Source organism: Cyprinodon tularosa, unplaced genomic scaffold (genome assembly GCF_016077235.1).
Source record: "Cyprinodon tularosa strain WSP-4 unplaced genomic scaffold, ASM1607723v1 ctg207, whole genome shotgun sequence".
Taxonomy (NCBI): Eukaryota; Metazoa; Chordata; class Actinopteri; order Cyprinodontiformes; family Cyprinodontidae; genus Cyprinodon; species Cyprinodon tularosa.
In genome coordinates, this window is record NW_024038767.1 from 652,983 (window position 1) to 671,832 (window position 18,850).

Below are 18,850 nucleotides of genomic sequence, written 5' to 3' on the forward strand. Positions count from 1 at the left end.
AAACTTAAATAGATTTAAATGATCTTTTAGCTAGAAGTGGTATGAATGTTTTGGAGCGGGCCCTACTAGACAGAGATGCATCAATCCGATTCCTGGATCGGATATCGGCTCTGATATTGACTAATTAGCTGGATCAGATATTGATCTCATTGATCTGATATCGGAGGTCCAATCCACAGCTCATTAGATGGAAATGTTATTTCTTTCTTTTTAATTTTTATTTGTTCATAAATAATTTAAACTGCATTTATACCTTTGAACGTTTGTTAGCTTTTTTTTTTTAAACTATATTCGTGTCAGGGCTAACTCCTTCACTCACATGTCAAGATATATGGTTCATTGTAGGGGTGGAACAGTTCACAGAATCCACGGTTGGGTTCGGTTCGCGGTTTCGTGGTCACAGTTTTCGTTTCGGTATATGTTGATTGTTAGGAAAATCTTTTATGTCTTGTATAGTACAACACAATGCTCGCACACTGTTGCACATTTATCCTCAACTTTCTTCCCGCCGTCATCGTAGGTCACTCTAAATGCAAAGTGATCCCATACAGCAGACCTATAAAGTGCTGCTGGCGCGTCTTCCAACTCCTGTTCTTTCCCACTCGCCATACCCACACAATTCTCCACAACAACTGATTTTTTTCTGCTACACCCGGCTACGCTGCTTCGCTTCTTCTTCTTCTTGTTTACTACTGGTGGTTGGCTTTGGTTGCAGTACCGCCACCTTCTGCTCTGGAGTGTAAACGCTTCGCCTATGAGAAAAAGGAGCAGCGCATGAACCGAACGAAACACACGCGAACCGAACCGAGACAGTCAAACCGAACGGTTCAGACTGTTTTCATAAACCGTTCCTTCCCCAGTTCATTCATCCAACAGCTGAGTTGGATCAGTATCAGATATCGGCCGAGACGCTCAGCCAAGGTATGGGAATGTATCGGAAAAATCTCGATCTGTGCGTCTCTACTACAAGAGGTCTGTCAATCTGATGATGGTGATGACAAGGAAACCTTCCACTCTTGGAGCTCATCACCAAAGCTAAATTGTCAAAATAAAGGTGAAAGCAAAGAAAAAAGCTGCTTAACAGTTGAAAAGGGGGTTAGACTGGTGTCTCATTGATTATTAAGGATATACCTAATTTGAAAAGCCTTTTTAAAATGAATCGTAAAAAGCAATAGATATTTTTTTTCCTGTCTGGTCTTTCCCTCAAAACTGAACGTTATTCTGTCACAACCACTAATTATAGTCTGTTTCTCACAGAGTGTGAATATCTATGCAGGGCACGTTGTTTTGTTCTGTTGCAGTCAGATAATGGGTACTAATCATCCTCTGCAGCTCAGGAGAGCCCTGATGTCGTGTCAAGGGTCAAGCAGTACATGGAAGGAGCTAACGGAGCCCACCAGCTTCCTATCGCAGAAGCCATGCTCACTTACAAGCAAAGGAGGTAAGATTTGGTTTTGTTTTTTCAGCCTAATTTTGATTGGAAGATAACTCACAGTGATTAATATCTGTAATATTACAGCTGAAATATGTCTAAAATGTTCTAAAAAAGACTACCAAGGTCTCTGTGCTTCCTCTAACAAGTGGTTCTGGTGTAGAAATCATTGTGTTTTCAAAAGGCGGTTTAAGATAGACTAGATTATGAACAGTAATACTGAAATTAACATTTACATATATCTATACAAAGGAAACTGGAAAAGATAAACAGTTTGCTTTTGCTGAGATTATTTTACAAGTTAGTTAAACTTACAAGTTAAAACTGTTAATAACTGATAGAAAATAGCAAAAATATAACTGCTTTCCCTTCAAGGCCGCCCTTTGGAAACAAAATGAGGTTAATGTCTCACTATTGGTATGGGGCTTGCAAAAGTAATGATGCACCTTAAGTGTTTTTCACAATCAACCACAAAATATCTTATCTTTTATTGGTATTTTACATCATACACAAACACTAATGACATGTAACTGTAGGTAGAAGGATTTTTTATGTATCATTTGATGCGTTGCATGAAATAGTTCACTGCTCCCTGAGTTTATACTTTTTAGAACAAAATAATTTAGCAGTCACAGTTAGAAATCTCGTAGCATAAGTCTGTACAGATCTATTTCTAGTGACTTTCTTTTCAAACAGCTGAAGCTTAGTTACCTTGCAAGCAAGAGGAATTGTCGCGAGATGTGTGAATTCTCAAACTCCTAAAAATACATATTGCCAGGAGACAGCAGATGCCTTCGTCTCGAAACAGAAATGTTTCGGACCAATAAAATGCAGCGACGTGTATGACATCAGCGCATCAACCAGAGGCGGAAAACTGAAGCAAAACAAACTATACCTGTTTTAGCTGAAATACTACGATGGACTATTAGGGCCAGGCTAGAGTTCTTTTATTCATTCTTTCAAGGATAACGTCGTAATAATATGAGAATAAAGTTGTAACATTATAAGTGTCATGATTTTATCAAACGATCTGACCCACATGCAGAAAACCGAACAGAGAGACCAGGGGAAGGTTTAACAGGTTATTTGTGAGTTGGTAGAGAGGAGTCCAGTGCTGCTCTGAACACTGGCGAACCGGGACTGAAAAGTGAAGGGGAAGATTCTGCGGTTAGTTCAGGCTCAGTGGGAAATTTGTGTCTTTGATTTGAAAAAGGGAATAAAGGCAACAGGACTCACGTTTCCAGAAAAAGGTGTCTTTCGTTGAATCCAGTCGCTGTGGGTTGTTCCAGTAATAGACTTGTTCATTGGAGGGCGGACAGGGTTTACCCAGGTTGCGGTGTTTCCTTGAGGAACGGAGGAGCTGACTGCCACTTAGATTTCCTGCAGTACTTGAACGGTTTCTTGTGGAGATGAATCCCCTGCTCAGAGAGAAGCCCAAACAATCCTTTGGGGAAAAGTTGATCCAAACCACCAGTTTGAATCCTCAGCTCAGTTTGACGCTCAGAGAATCCTTCCAGGGGGAGAAGGTCAGAAACATCCAGTTTGCAGGATGACTTCCGGCGTCGAGGTAGTGGCAGTAAGCAGCTTAAGAGTCCTCCGGTAATGAGGCCACCATCCGCAGGTGTGTGAGAAGGCCAACGAGAACCAGGCGCCACCTGGTGGTGGGGGGAAAACAAACAAAAAACACAACCCACACAAACTGGATTCCTAACAATAAGAATAAAGTCATAACATTACGAGAGTAAAATCTTAACATTACAAGAATGAAGGAATATCATGAGAATGAATTAACATTTCCACGTCATTTAGTTTAGCTATATTACAACTTTATTCTTTTAATATTACAACTTTTTTCTCGAAAAAAGAAAAAATCTCTAGCCTGGCCCTAATACTCCGTCGTAGGAATGCCCTCTCTTTCCTTTTGAAAAATTAGTAAACTCTGCCAGTTATATAACAAATTAAGCTGCTACTGCTGCTGTGATTGGCTGAAAAACCCAACATGGGAGACAGGTACCAAATCAGCCCGAAGAATTGTTCTGAATGTCTGAATTTTTATGGGATCCTTCCCAGATTGATACCTGTAGTTCAGTTTGAATCCAACACGGCACCAATCTGGCTTCTGCCAGGTTAGAAGCTGAATGAGTTCCTTCAGAACCATTATTTTTCCAGGAAGAAATTGATTGGGATTATTATTCTCTTTAACAAGGATTGGGAGCTTCTATCATTTGAATGTTTCACTTACTTTTAACCAGCTTAAGAAACTGAGTTTTTTAACAAATTGACCAGCAAAGTTGCACAACCTGTGTGTTGGAGGCTACCTCTGTGAGAATGTGTGATTTGACCGTATAGTTGTGCTTTATTAGGTGTTTATCCAGGGCTGCCCTGCATGGGTGGGGGGCCAACAGGGGTCAGTACCTCTGAAGAAATGGTCCCGGCCCTGTTATGGCCCCTGCTCTGAAGACATAATACTAAAACAATCTCTAATGATGACATTCTCTGGAACAGGCGCAGTGACTTCATCTTCTTCTTTACAGCTCTGTTTTAAATATTATCTAAAACCTAAGGTCATAGCTTCAGTCATATTGAGGATCACAGTTTGTATCCACTAAATGTTATTTTGAAAGAATTTTTAAAAAATACTTAAAAAAAAGATCCTTATAATTTCTTAGTTTTACTTATGTTTTAATTCTGATTTAGTTCAAACTGGAAATTGTCGTTTAAAATAAGTTAACAATATGTAATAGTCCTGAACTGTGATTGTACGTTGACACCATAGTCCAAAGAATAGCTTCATTTTATCTTTTAGTAGATATTAATTTAGCAATTAATTATTTTGGCTGATTTTTTTTCTTAATTTTAGGTAAATAATATTAGCATTCTCAAACCAATAATGCAATTGCAGAAAGCATGCTATTTTAATGAAACTAAATTATGTTGAAATGTTACTTCATTGGATGCACAGCAACAAGTGGCTCTTTGGGTCTGTTACTCGCTCAATATATTTTAAACGATAAAGTATTGTTTTTGTTTTTACTTCATGCCTTTCTGTGCTCCTATTGGCCCAACCTCAGGCTCCTCTGGTTGGGTCCAAAACCTCCCAATGAGACCACCTGCCTTCTTTAGAGCCCCTAACTAGTTTTAAAGCATTAAAATATATATTTATTATTGTCATACATAATAAAACAGTGGTGGTTGAAACATGAAAAAATGCAACAAACTTTAAGGGGCATCCTTACTTTATCAAGACATTGTATGTAAGCGGTATTCTGTCTTATTCATCAATGTGTGGGTGTGAATAACATCTGTTTTGCTGTATGTTTTCTTTTTTTATCTTAAAGGAAAAAGAGCTTTCATTTTGATTTTGCCATAAGGTATTGTGGTCGATTGAGTTTATTTCCTGCATTGACTGCTGATTCATGAGCTTTCTGTGTAGCTTTTACCCATGTCTGCCTTTGTCGGAGCTTGCCACCTTAACAGCTGTCTTCAAAAAGTTTTTATTCAACAGGTTATGCTTTGACTCAAAAGTAACCGAGCCGGGGCAATAAAACCACATTAACTAATACAAACTGAAACCATGTTACTATCAAGTCACCTAAAACAATTTTAGATATAGTTTTACTAGAAAAAAAAAGTTTTTTGCTAAGCGAGTCTTTAGCTGAACAAAATTCAAACCTTTTAAAATCAAATTTTAACAGACTTTGATTTAAATAAGTGTAGATTATAAGTTTCAGAGGTAGAAACTGATGCTCTAAAAGCAACTCTAATTTGTTGTATTTTGAGAGATATCTCCTAATGCATGGGTTGGCAACCTAAACTGTTCAAAGAGTCATACTGGACCAAAAAAATTAAAAATAAATAAAACTGTCTGGAGCAGCAAAAGTGTAAAAGTCTTATATACGCCTCCTATGGAAACACAGGCTCTAAGCTCACTATAAAAAAGGACTTCATTGGCTTAGATGTATAATAAGCATTTCCTTATTAAATGTTTATCATGGAGCAGTGGGTAGCACTGCCGCCTGCAGCAAGAAGGTTCTGGGTTTGATTCCCAGCCTGGGGTCTTTCTGCATGGGGTTTGCATGTTCTCCCTGAGCATCAGTGGGTTCTCTCCGGGTACTCTGGCTTCCTCTCACAGTCCAAAAAGATATATATATATATATATGACTGTTAGGTTAATTGGCTTCTCTAAATTCTCCTTAGGTGTGACTGTGTTCTTGAATGTTTTGTTTGTCTCTGTGTTGCCCTGCGATGGAGTGGTGACCTGTCCAGGATGGACCCCGCCTCTCGCCTGTAGACAGCTGGAGATAGGCACCAGCACCCCTTGCGACGCCGCTTGGGATAAGAGTGACAGAAAATGGATGGATGGGGAAAAAAATGGATCGCTAACTCGATCTGTGAACGGCTTTCTATGATGCAACAAAACTAGCAGCAGTAGTGGAATTTGGAGATGCAATCCACTTCTGAAATCTATCTTTGCTCTCCTCTAATGGCACTTTTTCTCTCACTCCCAACTTGGTGGTCGGCTGCATATTTAGCATTCCCTGGAAATGCCTTTCCTAATTACTCTTTTTGTATGAAAACCTCTCATTACAAAGCAAACATGCAGGCAATCCCTCTGCATTGGTAATGAAAGCAAATGATTCGATCCATTCTTCTTTCAATCCTCCGTTCTCATCAGATATCTTCCGTTTTTCCCCATTTTGGATCCATGGCCAGAGATACACCCGCTGCTTTGTGTAGAACAGCCACCTGCCTGGCCCCGCATCACGCTGAAACATGTGTTCACAGAAATGTTTAGATTTATTGTTTAAATTTATGTATTATATATTTTTGGTACAGCATTGGAGACATTGTGAATCTTTGTTTGACCTCCTGCAAACCACATTAAAACAAAAAAAAAAATCCATCTTTTTCCATTTTCATACATTTTCGAAAAAGCTCCAGAGAGCTGCAAGGGGGGGCATTAAAGAGCCACATGAGGCTCTGGAGCTGTCGGTTGCCAACCCCTGTCCTAGTGTAATAATATTTGGCCGTAATGAGAATCAGTACATTAGAAGGAACAAAGCTCACAAGCCTAGGAACACCATCCTAATGGTGAAGTAGCACTATGATGTGTGCGTGTTTTTAGCTGCAACACAGACTGGTGCTCCTTAATAAAAAGATGGCTGCATGTTGAAAGAAAGTTTTGAGAAAAATAAACAAACAAAACAAAACAAAAAAACTACATCTTATGATATGAAAGTAAAGGAAAGTAAAGCTTTGGTAAATATGTGTCAACATGGGGGGTGAGTTTGCTTGAGGACCCAGAATCAGAGATTAGTGAGGCAGAGATGAGTTCTTGTAGGTTTAACACAAAACTGCGGCAAACATAAAAAAAAAGTACTAAGAACAAAAAAAAACAAAAAAAAAACAGCAACCATCAGGGAAAACTCACATGGGGAGCCAGAGATGTAAAAGCAACGAACAACAAGAAACCAGCACTGAAGAACTGCACAGGGAGAGTATATATGGGAGACTGAACAAAGACTGGGCTAATCAGATGATGCGGAGCAGGTGTGGATGGAAGTGACTAGAAGGGAGCTAGGGGAAAGGAGACAGGCACAAGGGGGCGACAGAGAGTAACCAAAGACTTTTTTCTATTTTGTCTTAAATATAACACAAAATGGAAAATAAACCAAAGATCAACAAAACAGAATTACTTTGGTAGTGAAAACTAAAAAGTCAATGTCCCAAAAGGGGAGAACCATAACAATAATGGCCTAAGTGACACTAAGCCTGCCACCGTATTAATAACAAATTAGCTTAAAGGGGTCATAGAATGCAGAACTGAGTTTATCTTAATAGAAGAATAACGATAGTTCAGTGGGTGAAATGGACGTACAGAGAAGTTCAAACCCAATCAGCCCCTCCTTTCTCTGCAAATCTCACTATTCTAAACTTCCACCATGTGGTGAGAGGCTCCAGTTTTGCTCAAACTGTGCGATTCAAAAGGATTTATAGTGCTAAGGTGACACATGTCAGATTTCAAATGTAAAGAAAAAGATACAAAGAAGTATCTGTAATCATTCAGCATTCAGCTTATTTTGCTAAACTGTAGTTTAGTCTGATGTAAATATCCAGTTTCAACTACACCTAGTTTAAAGGAGTATGATGGAATAATATCTTCTCTTTATTTATTCATTTTTAATTTTACAATATTTATGCCTGTTTCCTAGAAAAAAAAGTGGCTCATTAATATTGGATGGAACTTTATTTTATTGTTTTTTAAGCTATTTTTTTCTTTGTCAGCCTCTTGGCTGTGGGCGTAAAATTATCATTTAGGAATTTCTCTAGGTAATTGTATATCTTTGCTTAATAGCATATTTTATATAGTGATATGTTGTAGGAAAATTATAAATAAACATACACACATATTTCTAAATGATAGATATTAGTTTTTGAACTAGTAGGAAAGACGCTGATTAAGGTGTCAGGAGACCAATCTGTGTTCCCTTTCATTCCTGTTTCTTCATGATTGTCCTTTTTTAAGGTCCATGCATCGTTTTAACTAGTTTTTAATTTATGATAAAAATAAAACAGAGAGCATTTTTCTTTATTCTGAACTAATTCATCTATTGTAAGTAATTTAGAGGAATCCATACAAAATTATTTACTCTGAATTTCACAAAAAAGAGCGTAAAGAATACCATGGATCAAGATGCATGGACCTTATGGCCATTCATGTCTGTCTGTTGTTTGTACATCTGAGTGTAGAAAGAAATCTACATAATAAAGATTATGCGGTGATGAAGGTTTATTCAGTCATGTAATTGCACACCTACGCCGATGAGATTCAATTCAATTCAATTCAGTTTATTTATATAGCGCCAAATTCACAACACATGTCATCTCAAGGCACTTTACAGTTCAACCAGATCATACAGTCAAATTGATACAAAGTTTTCTATCTAAGGAAAACCAGTTGATTGCATTGACTCATTGACTCAAATACAATCCCCCACATTAAGCATGCTTGTAGCGACAGTGGAGAGGAAAAACTCCCTTTTAACAGGAAGAAACCTCCAGCAGAACCAGGCTCAGTGTGAGCGGCCATCTGCCGAGGCCGACTGGGGTTCAAGGAGACAGAAGCAGAGATACAAAAAGCAGCTGTAAAAGGCGGCCCCGTCCAGGAAACACACAGCCAGGCAGACGAGCTCCAAGGCAGCTCCCATGCCAGAGGACGAAGAGAGCACATCCACTCAGTCACGGTCAGAGAAACAGGACCACACTGGAAAACAGGCCGATCTCCAACATCTATTAACAAGGGTGTTGATAGAAGCAGCACAGCTGATGTTTTTTTCCAGGATGACGTCACAGCCAAACAGGAACAGACGAGGCAAAGCTACTCTGAGGAAAAGCAGAGAGAGCAGAAGGTTAGAGATTGAACTAACAGATTCTGCAGAATAGGAGAACAGAGAGAGAATGAAGCAGAATGATGAAATGGGGGTCCCTATGTCCTCCAAAAGTCTAAGCCTATAGCAGCATAACTATAGAGATAGCTCAGGATAACCTGAGCCACCCTAACTATAAGCTTTATCAAAAATGAAAGTTTTAAGCCTAGCCTTAAAAGTAGACAGAGTGTCTGCCTCACGGACTAAAACTGGTAGTTGGTTCCACAGGAGAGGAGCCTGATAACTAAAAGATCTGCCTCCCATTCTACTTTTAGAAATTCTAGGAACCACTAGTAAACCTGCAGATTGAGAGCGAAGTGCTCTGTTAGGAACATAAGGAACAATCAGATCTCTGATATAAGATGGAGCTTGGCCAATCAAGGCTTTATATGTGAGAAGGAGGATTTTAAATTCTATTCTGGATTTAACAGGAAGCCAATGAAGAGAAGCCAGGATAGGAGAGATATGATCTCTCTTTTTCATTTTCATTAGAACTCTGGCTGCAGCATTTTGGATCAGCTGAAGGCTTTTAACTACAGTTTGTGGACTTCCTGATAGTAAAGAATTACAATAGTCCAGCCTTGAAGTAACAAATGCATGGACTAGTTTCTCAGCATCACCCCTGGACAGGATATTTCTAATTTTTGCAATGTTCCTCAGATGAAAGAAGGAAATTCTAGAAACCTCTTTGATATGGGATTTAAATGACAGGTCCTGATCAAAAATAACACCAAGATTTTTTACTTTATTATCTGAAATCAGTTTAATCCCATCCAAATGAAGTGACTGACTAATCAGTTTCTTTTTCAGAGACTCTGGTCCAAAGACTATAACTTCTGTTTTGTCTGCATTCAGAAGCAGAAAATTAAGAGTCATCCAGGTTTTTATGTCTTCAAGACATGCCTGTAATCTATGTAATGGGTTAGCTTCATCTGGATTTATAGACAGATATAGCTGGGTATCATCAGCATAACAGTGGAAATTAATCCCATGCTGTCTAATAATTCTACCAATTGGGAGCATGTATAAAGTAAAGAGAATTGGTCCTAGCACTGATCCCTGTGGTACTCCACAGGTAACCTTTGAGCGTGTTGAAGATCTATCATTAACATGAACAAACTGAATTCGATCAGATAGATAAGATTTAAACCAGTCTAGTGCTGTTCCTTTAATTCCAACAAAACATTCAAGTCTTTCTAAAAGAATATTATGGTCAACTGTATCAAATGCAGCACTAAGATCCAACAGGACGAGCACAGATACAAGTCCATTATCTGAGGCCATGAGAATATCATTAGTGACTTTCACCAGAGCTGTTTCAGTGCTATGATGAGCTCTAAAGCCAGACTGAAACTCTTCAAAAAGTTCATTATGGTGGAAGTGATCGCAAACTTGTTTGGCAACTACTTTCTCAAGAATTTTGGATAAGAAAGGAAGATTGGATATAGGTCTATAATTGACCAAGTCATCTGGGTCAAGAGACGGTTTCTTAAGCAGAGGTTTAATTACAGCAATCTTAAAAGCTTTAGGTACATATCCCTGTAACAGAGATAGATTAATCACATCTAAAATGGAGGAGGAGATCAAAGGGAATACCTCCTTAAATAACCTGGTTGGAACTGGATTTAACATACAACTTGAAGGCTTAGATGAAGACAATAATTTTGCTAATTCAGAGAGTTCAACTGGATCAAAGCAGTCTAAACCCGGTTCAGATTCCATGACTACCTCAGGTACAATCGCGGATAGAGGAGTGCTTATGATCTTATTTTTAATAAGATCAATCTTATTTATAAAGAATCCCATAAAATCATTGCTGCTAAGAGCAGGTGGAATGGACGGTTCAACAGAGCTATGGCTCTGGGTGAGTTTGGCAACTGTATTAAAAAGAAATCTAGGATTATTCTTATTCTCCTCTATTAATGAGGAGAAGTATGCTGCTCTTGCTTTACAAAGGGTCCTCTTATACAGCAGTAAACCATTTTTCCAGACTAGGAAGGACTCTCGCAGGCCTGTGGAGCGATATTTTCTCTCCAGTTTCCTAGCATTTTGCTTCAAAGTACGCAGCTCTGCATTAAACCAAGGAGCAAGCTTTCTATTTTTAACGGTTTTCATTTTCAAAGGAGCTGCGTTGTCTAAGGCAATACGCAGAGAACTAGCAACCCCCTCAACAAAATCATCAACCTGTGAAGGGGAATAAGCTAAGCTTTTGCACTCTGCAGCACTGCTCAGTGACACAGAGCAGAGAGAAAGTGAAGCAGATTCTTTAAAATTTATAACTGCACTATCTGATAAAGATCTACTAAAATTGAACCTTCTTTTGGGGGAGGAGAACTCTGTTAAAGTAATCCTGAAGGTTATTAGAAAGTGGTCAGAGAGGACAGGGTTGTGAGGAAATACTGTTATTTCTTCACATTCTATGCCGTATGTCAGCACAAGATCCAAAGTATGAAGATGAGAATGCGTGGGACTATTCACATTTTGAACAAAGCCAATAGTGTCTAAGATAGCATTAAAGGCTGCTCTTAAGCTATCGCCTTCAATGTCAGCATGGATGTTAAAATCTCCCACTATGATGACCCTGTCAGTATTTAATACCAAATCAGAAAGGAACTCTGAAAACTCATCTAAAAATTCAGAGTAAGGACCTGGTGGACGATACAAAGTTACAAAAAGAAGAGGTTTTCTTGCCTTGAAATTTGGATCAGGGAAATTAAGGGTTAAATGTTCAAAAGAGTTGTAGGAATTAATTGTTTTGGGAGTAATCAGTAAGTCAGACTCGAAGATTGTTGCTACTCCTCCTCCTCGCCCAGAACTTCTGGGGATGTGAAAATTTAAATAGCTTGAAGGAGTTGCCTCATTTATGCTCACATAATCCTCTTGCTGCAGCCAGGTTTCTGTAAGGCAAAACAAGTCAATGTGATTATCACAAATCAAGTCATTAACTAGTAGACTTTTAGAGGAAAGCGATCTTATGTTAAACAGACCGCATTTAATTGTTTTAACTTTTTCCCCAATTGGAGTTATTTTGATTTTAATTAGATTATCATGATTTACTCCTTTGGGAATCTTTGCTAATTTATTAGATTTTGGTCGTGGGCAAGACACTGTCTGGATGGAGTAAAGAGTGGGTAACAGTAGAGAAGCTGCAGAGATGTGTGTTAAACTACAACTCTGCTTCCTGGTCTGCACCCTGGGTGGTCAGGGTTTTGGAGGACTAATAAATGTGGCCAGATTCCTAGAAAGAAGAGCTGCACCATCCAAAGTGGGATGGATGCCGTCTCTCCGAATCAGACCAGGCTTTCCCCAAAAGGATTGCCAATTATTAATGTAGCCCACGTTGTTTTCAGGGCACCACCTAGACAACCAGCGATTGAATGACGACATGCGGCTAAACATGTCATCACTGGTCAGATCAGGGAGGGGACCAGAGAAAATTACGGAGTCCGACATTTTTTTTCAAGATTCACATCTTTAAGCTACATGTTTAGCAAACATCAACATCTTTCTTGGTTAGATATCATTATGATGACTAAAATACAATGTTGGAATACTTTTCAAATAACCTACAAAAGAGGGAAATTCCTCTGAAATGTTTCTCTAAAAAATGAATAATCCATCAATCCACCGCTTTAAAAAGTTTCTGAAGGTGTTTTTTTTTTTATATTTAAGTTTTATAAATTTTTACTTCTGTTTTAGAATTGATATATAAGTAAATATACATAAACAATTTAATGTTTGAGCTGTCATTCTGTTAGGGTACAGAGGTGAAATCATGTTGCTGTGTGAGGAGCTAACGTTAGCAGTTAGCGCAGCTAGCATAAAAAAATCAGCATTCTCCATAAGAATGTAGATGTTTACCTTTACTGTGTGTGAGGTGTCCAAAAACCTTTCAGAATGGCCAGATCCAACATGCTTTTAGAAAATATGGAGACTGAAGGCTTAGAAGGATTAATCTGTTGTAAGAACATCAGCCTTTCTGTTACCTGCAGAAAGTCTTGCTCTCTCTCTCTCTCTCTCTCAGTCTGAATCAACCAGAAACATATTGTACTAAATGCATCAATGTTTAACTTTAAGTAGATTCTTGCATTTCTCCTCTTTGACTTCATTTTTAAACTTCTCATAACAGGGTAAGTTTAAGTCTTCTTCACTCTGCAACAGCTTCCACATCGAAGTGTGTGGCTGTCAGAGGGCTCTTTAGGGTCGATCAAGCAGTTGAATGTCCGATTCCACCAGGGAATTTCTAGGATAAATTTATGAGGCCAAATAAAAGCTTTTGCACCAGAGCTGAGGATCGTTTCCATCAAAGATGATTATCAAAGGTATGTTAGGAAGGAAATGAGTTGTTTATATCAACACACAGGCATCAGCTAACTCAGAGAGGCTCTTTATTTAAATATAAGTTAGGATATTGTTGTGTGAAGAGTTGGACTTCACGAAATATGCCCATATATTTGCCAACGTCAAAGATCAAAGCATCTAAACATGAAGGACAATAATCCGCCTGCATTAGTAACTTTTAGACCATTAATATTGAATATATGAAAATCATTTTAATTCATCATGATCTAATCAAGACTCAGGCAGACATCTGGCTATTGTTCCTCTGCTGCTCTGAAGATGATTTCTGCAGAATTGTGTTGGAAAACTTCACTTTTACAATCTTTAGACCGTTTTCTCTTTCTCTCCCCCTGCCTGCCTCTGTAGTCTCTCTATTTCTTCCCTGGGGGGGCGATGGCAGGTTTCCTCGAGGCAAGAGCAACAACCTTAAGCATTAACAACCTGAAGGACCATAAGGGGAAAAAAAATAAATAGATCATCAAATAAATGAGTGTCACATAAATAAATACTTATACCAAATAAATCATTAAATGTAGCATTTATTTATTTAATGCATCATAAAATATTTAAATTATTAATATTTATACATAACTGATGATTGAATGTCTCAAATATTTGAAAAACTAAATAGTTAATAATGTAAAAAATTACTGACATATATGATTATTTTACTCTATTATTTTACTCTCTTTATGAATGTATTAATTTTATGGCTCTTGTGCGTCAGTGTGACCATTCAGTTATTCAAAACGTTCACTTGACCTATCAAACGTAGTGGGCGGGATTAAAGCAGACCCTGACCTCTGATTGGCAGCTTCGCACAATAAGTAAAAAAGTTTGCAAAATCACTCTCATCATTTTTGTCCACTTAAAAATGTCCAAATAAATCCGACAACTGTTAAGAAATCATGGTTTTTTGGGTGGGTGAGCGACTCCATCTTTTATATCCTCAGCTGGTCTAAAGTATCTCTAACCTGCTGAGCAGAGAGCTTAACGAGGCCGTGCTTTTAGGAAGCTGCCATGATTAGAGATCCCACTAAAGTTCAGCAACTGAAGGGTTCAAATGAGAGTTTGGATCATTGCTGCACAGAAGCCATGATATAAAGACTGATATTATGATATGTACTTTTAGAATATATAAAAGAAATGTATTCAATTATAATTTTGGGCATTTAATCACTAAGTAGCACATTTTATAGTTTAATGGTAGAATTGATTACGTAATGATGCCTTATGAATGATACATTTATTATTTTGATACCTAACTAAATGTTGCTATTTATTTCATGATCTATGTATTTATTTATTTTTGTCCCTTCTGGCCCTCCGTATAAAAACCACTTCATATTTAGAAAACACAAAGCTCCAGTTTAGCAGCGCTTCACTTTGCTATTTTTCTGGATGTTGTTGGGAAAATAGCTGATAGTGTAGAGGGGTTATGCACTACAGCTAGTGCATGGACCTAGAGAGGTTTTGGATGTAGGTTGGTGCTCTTCCTTTTATTTGTTATGCTTGCATTATAGACTTGCTGCCTCCTGAATGCCAAACTGACTGGGTTTAGTGTTATATTCTGTATCAGCCAATTGCTTTTTTTTTCTGGCCACAAATTGCCTTTAGGCTTGCATGTTTTGGCTCTCTGCTTTCCTGCTTAAATAGTTTTTCCACAAAAATCAGTAGTAAAATAAGAGTTATGGCAGCATGTGCATTTTAAATAACCAACCCGATGTTGGTTACATTAGTTTAAGATATCAATCAATTGATACCAGTATCTTAAAAAGTCAGCATTCACATGTCACGTAACACTAGATGTTAATGCTGACAGGATGTGGATGCAATTGTTTGAAATTGGAATTTTGTAGTAGTTAAATTTCCACAGCCAGGTTTTGGCTGCAGTTTGGACTTTTATTTCATAATTTCTTTCATGTGTATTTGTCATACTAATCATTCATAGTCTTTTTGGGCTCTTTCCTTTAGCCCTAATGAAGATTCCTGTCAGAATTTCATCCCATTCATCGGGGTAAGTAAAAACCTCATAATGCACTGCAAAAAGTGATCTCAGAATAAGTAGAAATGTCTTAAAATGAGTTAATTTGCCCTTACTTAATCTGCCAATGGAAAGAGTATTTTTAAAATAAAATGATTAGATATAATGGAAATAAGACATTGGAGATATTTTCATTATTTTAAATGTAAATCATTTTGGCAAATTGTCCTACTTTTATGCTCTAATCAAGAGAAAATGCCTTTACTTCTAGACGATTTGACTGACTTAGATTTAGATTTTTCCAGTGTTTTTGTTTTTTTGTTAGTGTTTGTCTAACTGGATATATATTGGTTCAATTTATTACTATCACTTGGCGGTATTGGTTGGTTGAATACTTTTTCCTGTTGTTCCTCTGTTAATTTCTTTAGATGGTGAAAGTTGGAATTGTGGAACAAACGTCTGCAGCATCAGGCAAGTACTTGTTAGACTTCATTTAAAGCTGCATAACTCAAAAACCCATCAGAGGCTTTGGAGGCAGTAGAGTGTTAAGCTTTGCTCTAGTCAAACTATTTCTCTCCAATATATTTATGAACAGGCCTTTTTAGAAATGACTATTATTGAGGTATATAAAGGTTCCTAAAACATTCTCAGTTTAAAGTAGTTTTCATTAGATGCCAGAGAAAGTACAAGAGGGACAAATTTATAAATTGGATAAATGGCTCAAACAACTTTGCATCATTTTAACAGCATTTATTTTTTTCCTTTTAGGAGATTCTGATGATGCAGCACCTCTGAGCTCGTCTCTGCTCTCCTCCACCCCTCCTCAAATATCGCCTGCTTTCAAAGAGGCTTCGCCAACCCCACCGTCTTCACCCTCCATTAACACCAGCTTCTGTGCCCTTAGGTGAACCGTTTGCAGAGAAATCTCTGTTTCTCTATGTTTTTCTATAGTTATGCTTTTATTTGTTCACCTGTGTGACTCCATTTTCCTTTTTCCTTTGCACTAACTAGGACTGTAAACAAATGCTTGGCTTATGATTAATTGTTAATTCACAGTTTATTAGACTAAAATTATTTCCATCTGATTGATTACATGTTTAGAAGAATTGTAATGTCGCCACCATCCCCTAGGGGGCACTGTTGTTCTTTTTAAACAGAGCCTTGTGCTATGTTCAAACCTAATGCGATTTCAGTGACAAAAAAATGCCTGCTGCTTCATTTTTGATGCTTGTACACATTAAGATAAGAGGCCTGAAGCGCGTCCAGTAAAGTGAGTCCAGATGCGTCTGATGCTTCTGCTGCTCCTGTGTTCAATGCCAGAGAGCAGCTTTGCTATATTTGCTAAGCGGGTAAAAAGTAGTTTTAAAATGTCTTTAATTGACAAAGTTCACCTCAAAACGTCGTCTTTACAGTCAGTTTATCAAGCTTATGATCCTGCCTTTAAATATAATTTTGCTGTGGGAGCCAATCAGACCCGCACATACAGACGGTGCGCTGTCACTGGGAATCCCCAGCAGCAGCTGCCTCAGCCAGTCATCTCTTGGGGGTTGAATAAAAAAAGTTAACATATATTGCTGCCAGGTTTTTACATTTTCAGTTAATTTAGGCGTTAATAAACTGTTTCAGAGGAGTGATCATAGCGCTCTGCATCAGCAGTGCTGCGTCTGTCTCCCTGCCAGCTCCCAGATCAGCTTCTCTCATTGGTTGATGTGGCGCATCCAGCAGCTAAAGTTCAATGTTTCCAACGCCAGCATGCGCCTCAGATGCTCAGAAGCTCATGAGGCGCTGCTTTAGCTGCTCAGATGCATCAAGACGCGCTGCTCCTGCTGCTCTAGACAAGCTGCAGGACCTTTGGATGCGTTTTGATGCATATCAACCATTGACTTTGCATGGAAACCGGCTGCTTCCAAAGCAGAAATATGACTCAAACCAGAGTGGGGTCCAGAGTTATGTTCACTGTTTCAGGGTGACAGTGATGAAGAATACACTTTATAAAGCTCTATTCGAAAATAAAGACTCTCAATAAACCCTTGAGTTATAACCTAAGTAGCGCCCCTCTTATTCGTGCTTCATGGCGAAGCAGCTGTAACTTCTCTGCTCCGCTTGGAAAGTGAGGATATGATGAAAGGGAATTTCTTTTGTCTTAATATATATTTTTGTTTATTTAGTCATAACTTAATATAGCTGGTGCTATAAATTATTAAAATATAATTATGTACCTTTTTTCCCATTTTCATATTATGGAAAAATCCTCTTGATACAAGAAGAAACTTTTTTTGTTTCTAGAGTAATCAACAGTTGGACAACAAATAATAATTCTAGCTTTTGAGGTTTTTAGCTCTGTATCTTTAAACACACCTTAAAAAAATAAAACAGTTAACAGATATAGAAAACATTCAGCACCTCACATTTGGTTTTACATGCATAAATCCTAATGTGAGCAAGCAATAGAAAATGTGATGTCTACACATAGATAAAGTTTTTTTTTATGTAAAAAGCAGTTTTACATGTGAGTTCCTGTGTTTTCCCTGTTTTTAGCAGCTCCAGCAGTGGGGCAGAGCTGATGGGCCTTCAGGTAGACTACTGGGTGGCTCCAACAGAGAGGAAGAAAGACGTGGAGAAGCGGGACCCCTCCTCTAAAAACACTCTGAAGTGCAATTTTCGCTCGCTGCAGGTCAGCAGACTTCCACTGGGGGGTGCAGAACCAAGCCCCCAGCCCACTATGTCTATGACCTTAGTAACCCAGGAGAAAAATAAGAAGGGTTTGTTTTGTCTTTATTTAATAATCATGCTTAAAATGCAGTGATTTATCGTGCAGAACGCAGACTGATTCTGAATCGATCAGTTACTAACAATGTGGATTTCTGTCGTCACGTTCTGACAGTCATGTTTCTGCCGAAAAAGAGTAAAGACAAGGAGGTGGAGTCAAAGAGTCAACTGATTGAGGGCATCAGTCGCCTAATCTGCACCGCCAAACAACAGCAAACCATGCTGAGAGGTAACTTTTAAAAAAGCAAGACTGTTTTAGGTTGTTTAATTCTCGTTTTTTATTTGTGTTTTTTTGTTGTGAACTGAAACATTTAAAAAGGTGTTTTGTGATTTTTATAAGATTTTCTATATCATTTAATCGGCACCACACACACAAGGTGCTGCACAAGTGTGCACCATGTTCCTTTAATTTTATAAACCGGCAACGTGGCATGAAAGTAACAATTAAAACATTTTGAATTTTATTTATAGCTTGGGATTAGTTCTAGTTTGATTAAGTATTTAATGTTCTGTTCTCTGTCTTCTCTGCAGTGCTGATTGATGGCGTTGAGTGGAACGATGTCAAGTTCTTCCAGTTAGCGGCTCAATGGTCCTCACACGTCAAACACTTTCCCGTTGGGATCTTTGGCCACACTAAAGGCCCCTACTAGCAGCACCTTGAAAAGAGACTGAACAAAGGAGGACAACCCCCCATTTTCCCTTGTGCCAAGATTTGAATCCCTCCTTTTATTCTGGTGTCTTAAGTTAAACTCCTGCTCTCCACTGTTGCTTCTGTCCGATTATTTAATATTAATATTTTTTTATTTATGTAAAGCTGCCAGGTTAAAATTACTCTGCTTTAAAAGCTGCTGTTTTGTAGACCTTTGACAAAATAATGTTCATAAAAGGCTTTTAACC

General features: G+C 38.1%; 1 protein-coding gene across 1 annotated transcript in view; it reads left to right on the top strand.

Annotated features, from left to right (window-relative positions):
• The window catches only part of pacs2 (phosphofurin acidic cluster sorting protein 2), a 104,750-nt gene extending 85,900 nt beyond the window's left edge, over positions 1-18,850 (top strand). The window contains exons 18-25 of the mRNA XM_038285148.1: positions 1,333-1,441; positions 4,771-4,803; positions 15,175-15,217; positions 15,613-15,655; positions 15,953-16,088; positions 17,726-17,946; positions 18,069-18,182; positions 18,485-18,850. Coding sequence (XP_038141076.1) covers positions 1,333-1,441; positions 4,771-4,803; positions 15,175-15,217; positions 15,613-15,655; positions 15,953-16,088; positions 17,726-17,946; positions 18,069-18,182; positions 18,485-18,603 — 818 coding nt within the window. The 3' untranslated portion in view covers positions 18,604-18,850. The remainder of the gene's footprint in view (positions 1-1,332; positions 1,442-4,770; positions 4,804-15,174; positions 15,218-15,612; positions 15,656-15,952; positions 16,089-17,725; positions 17,947-18,068; positions 18,183-18,484) is intronic.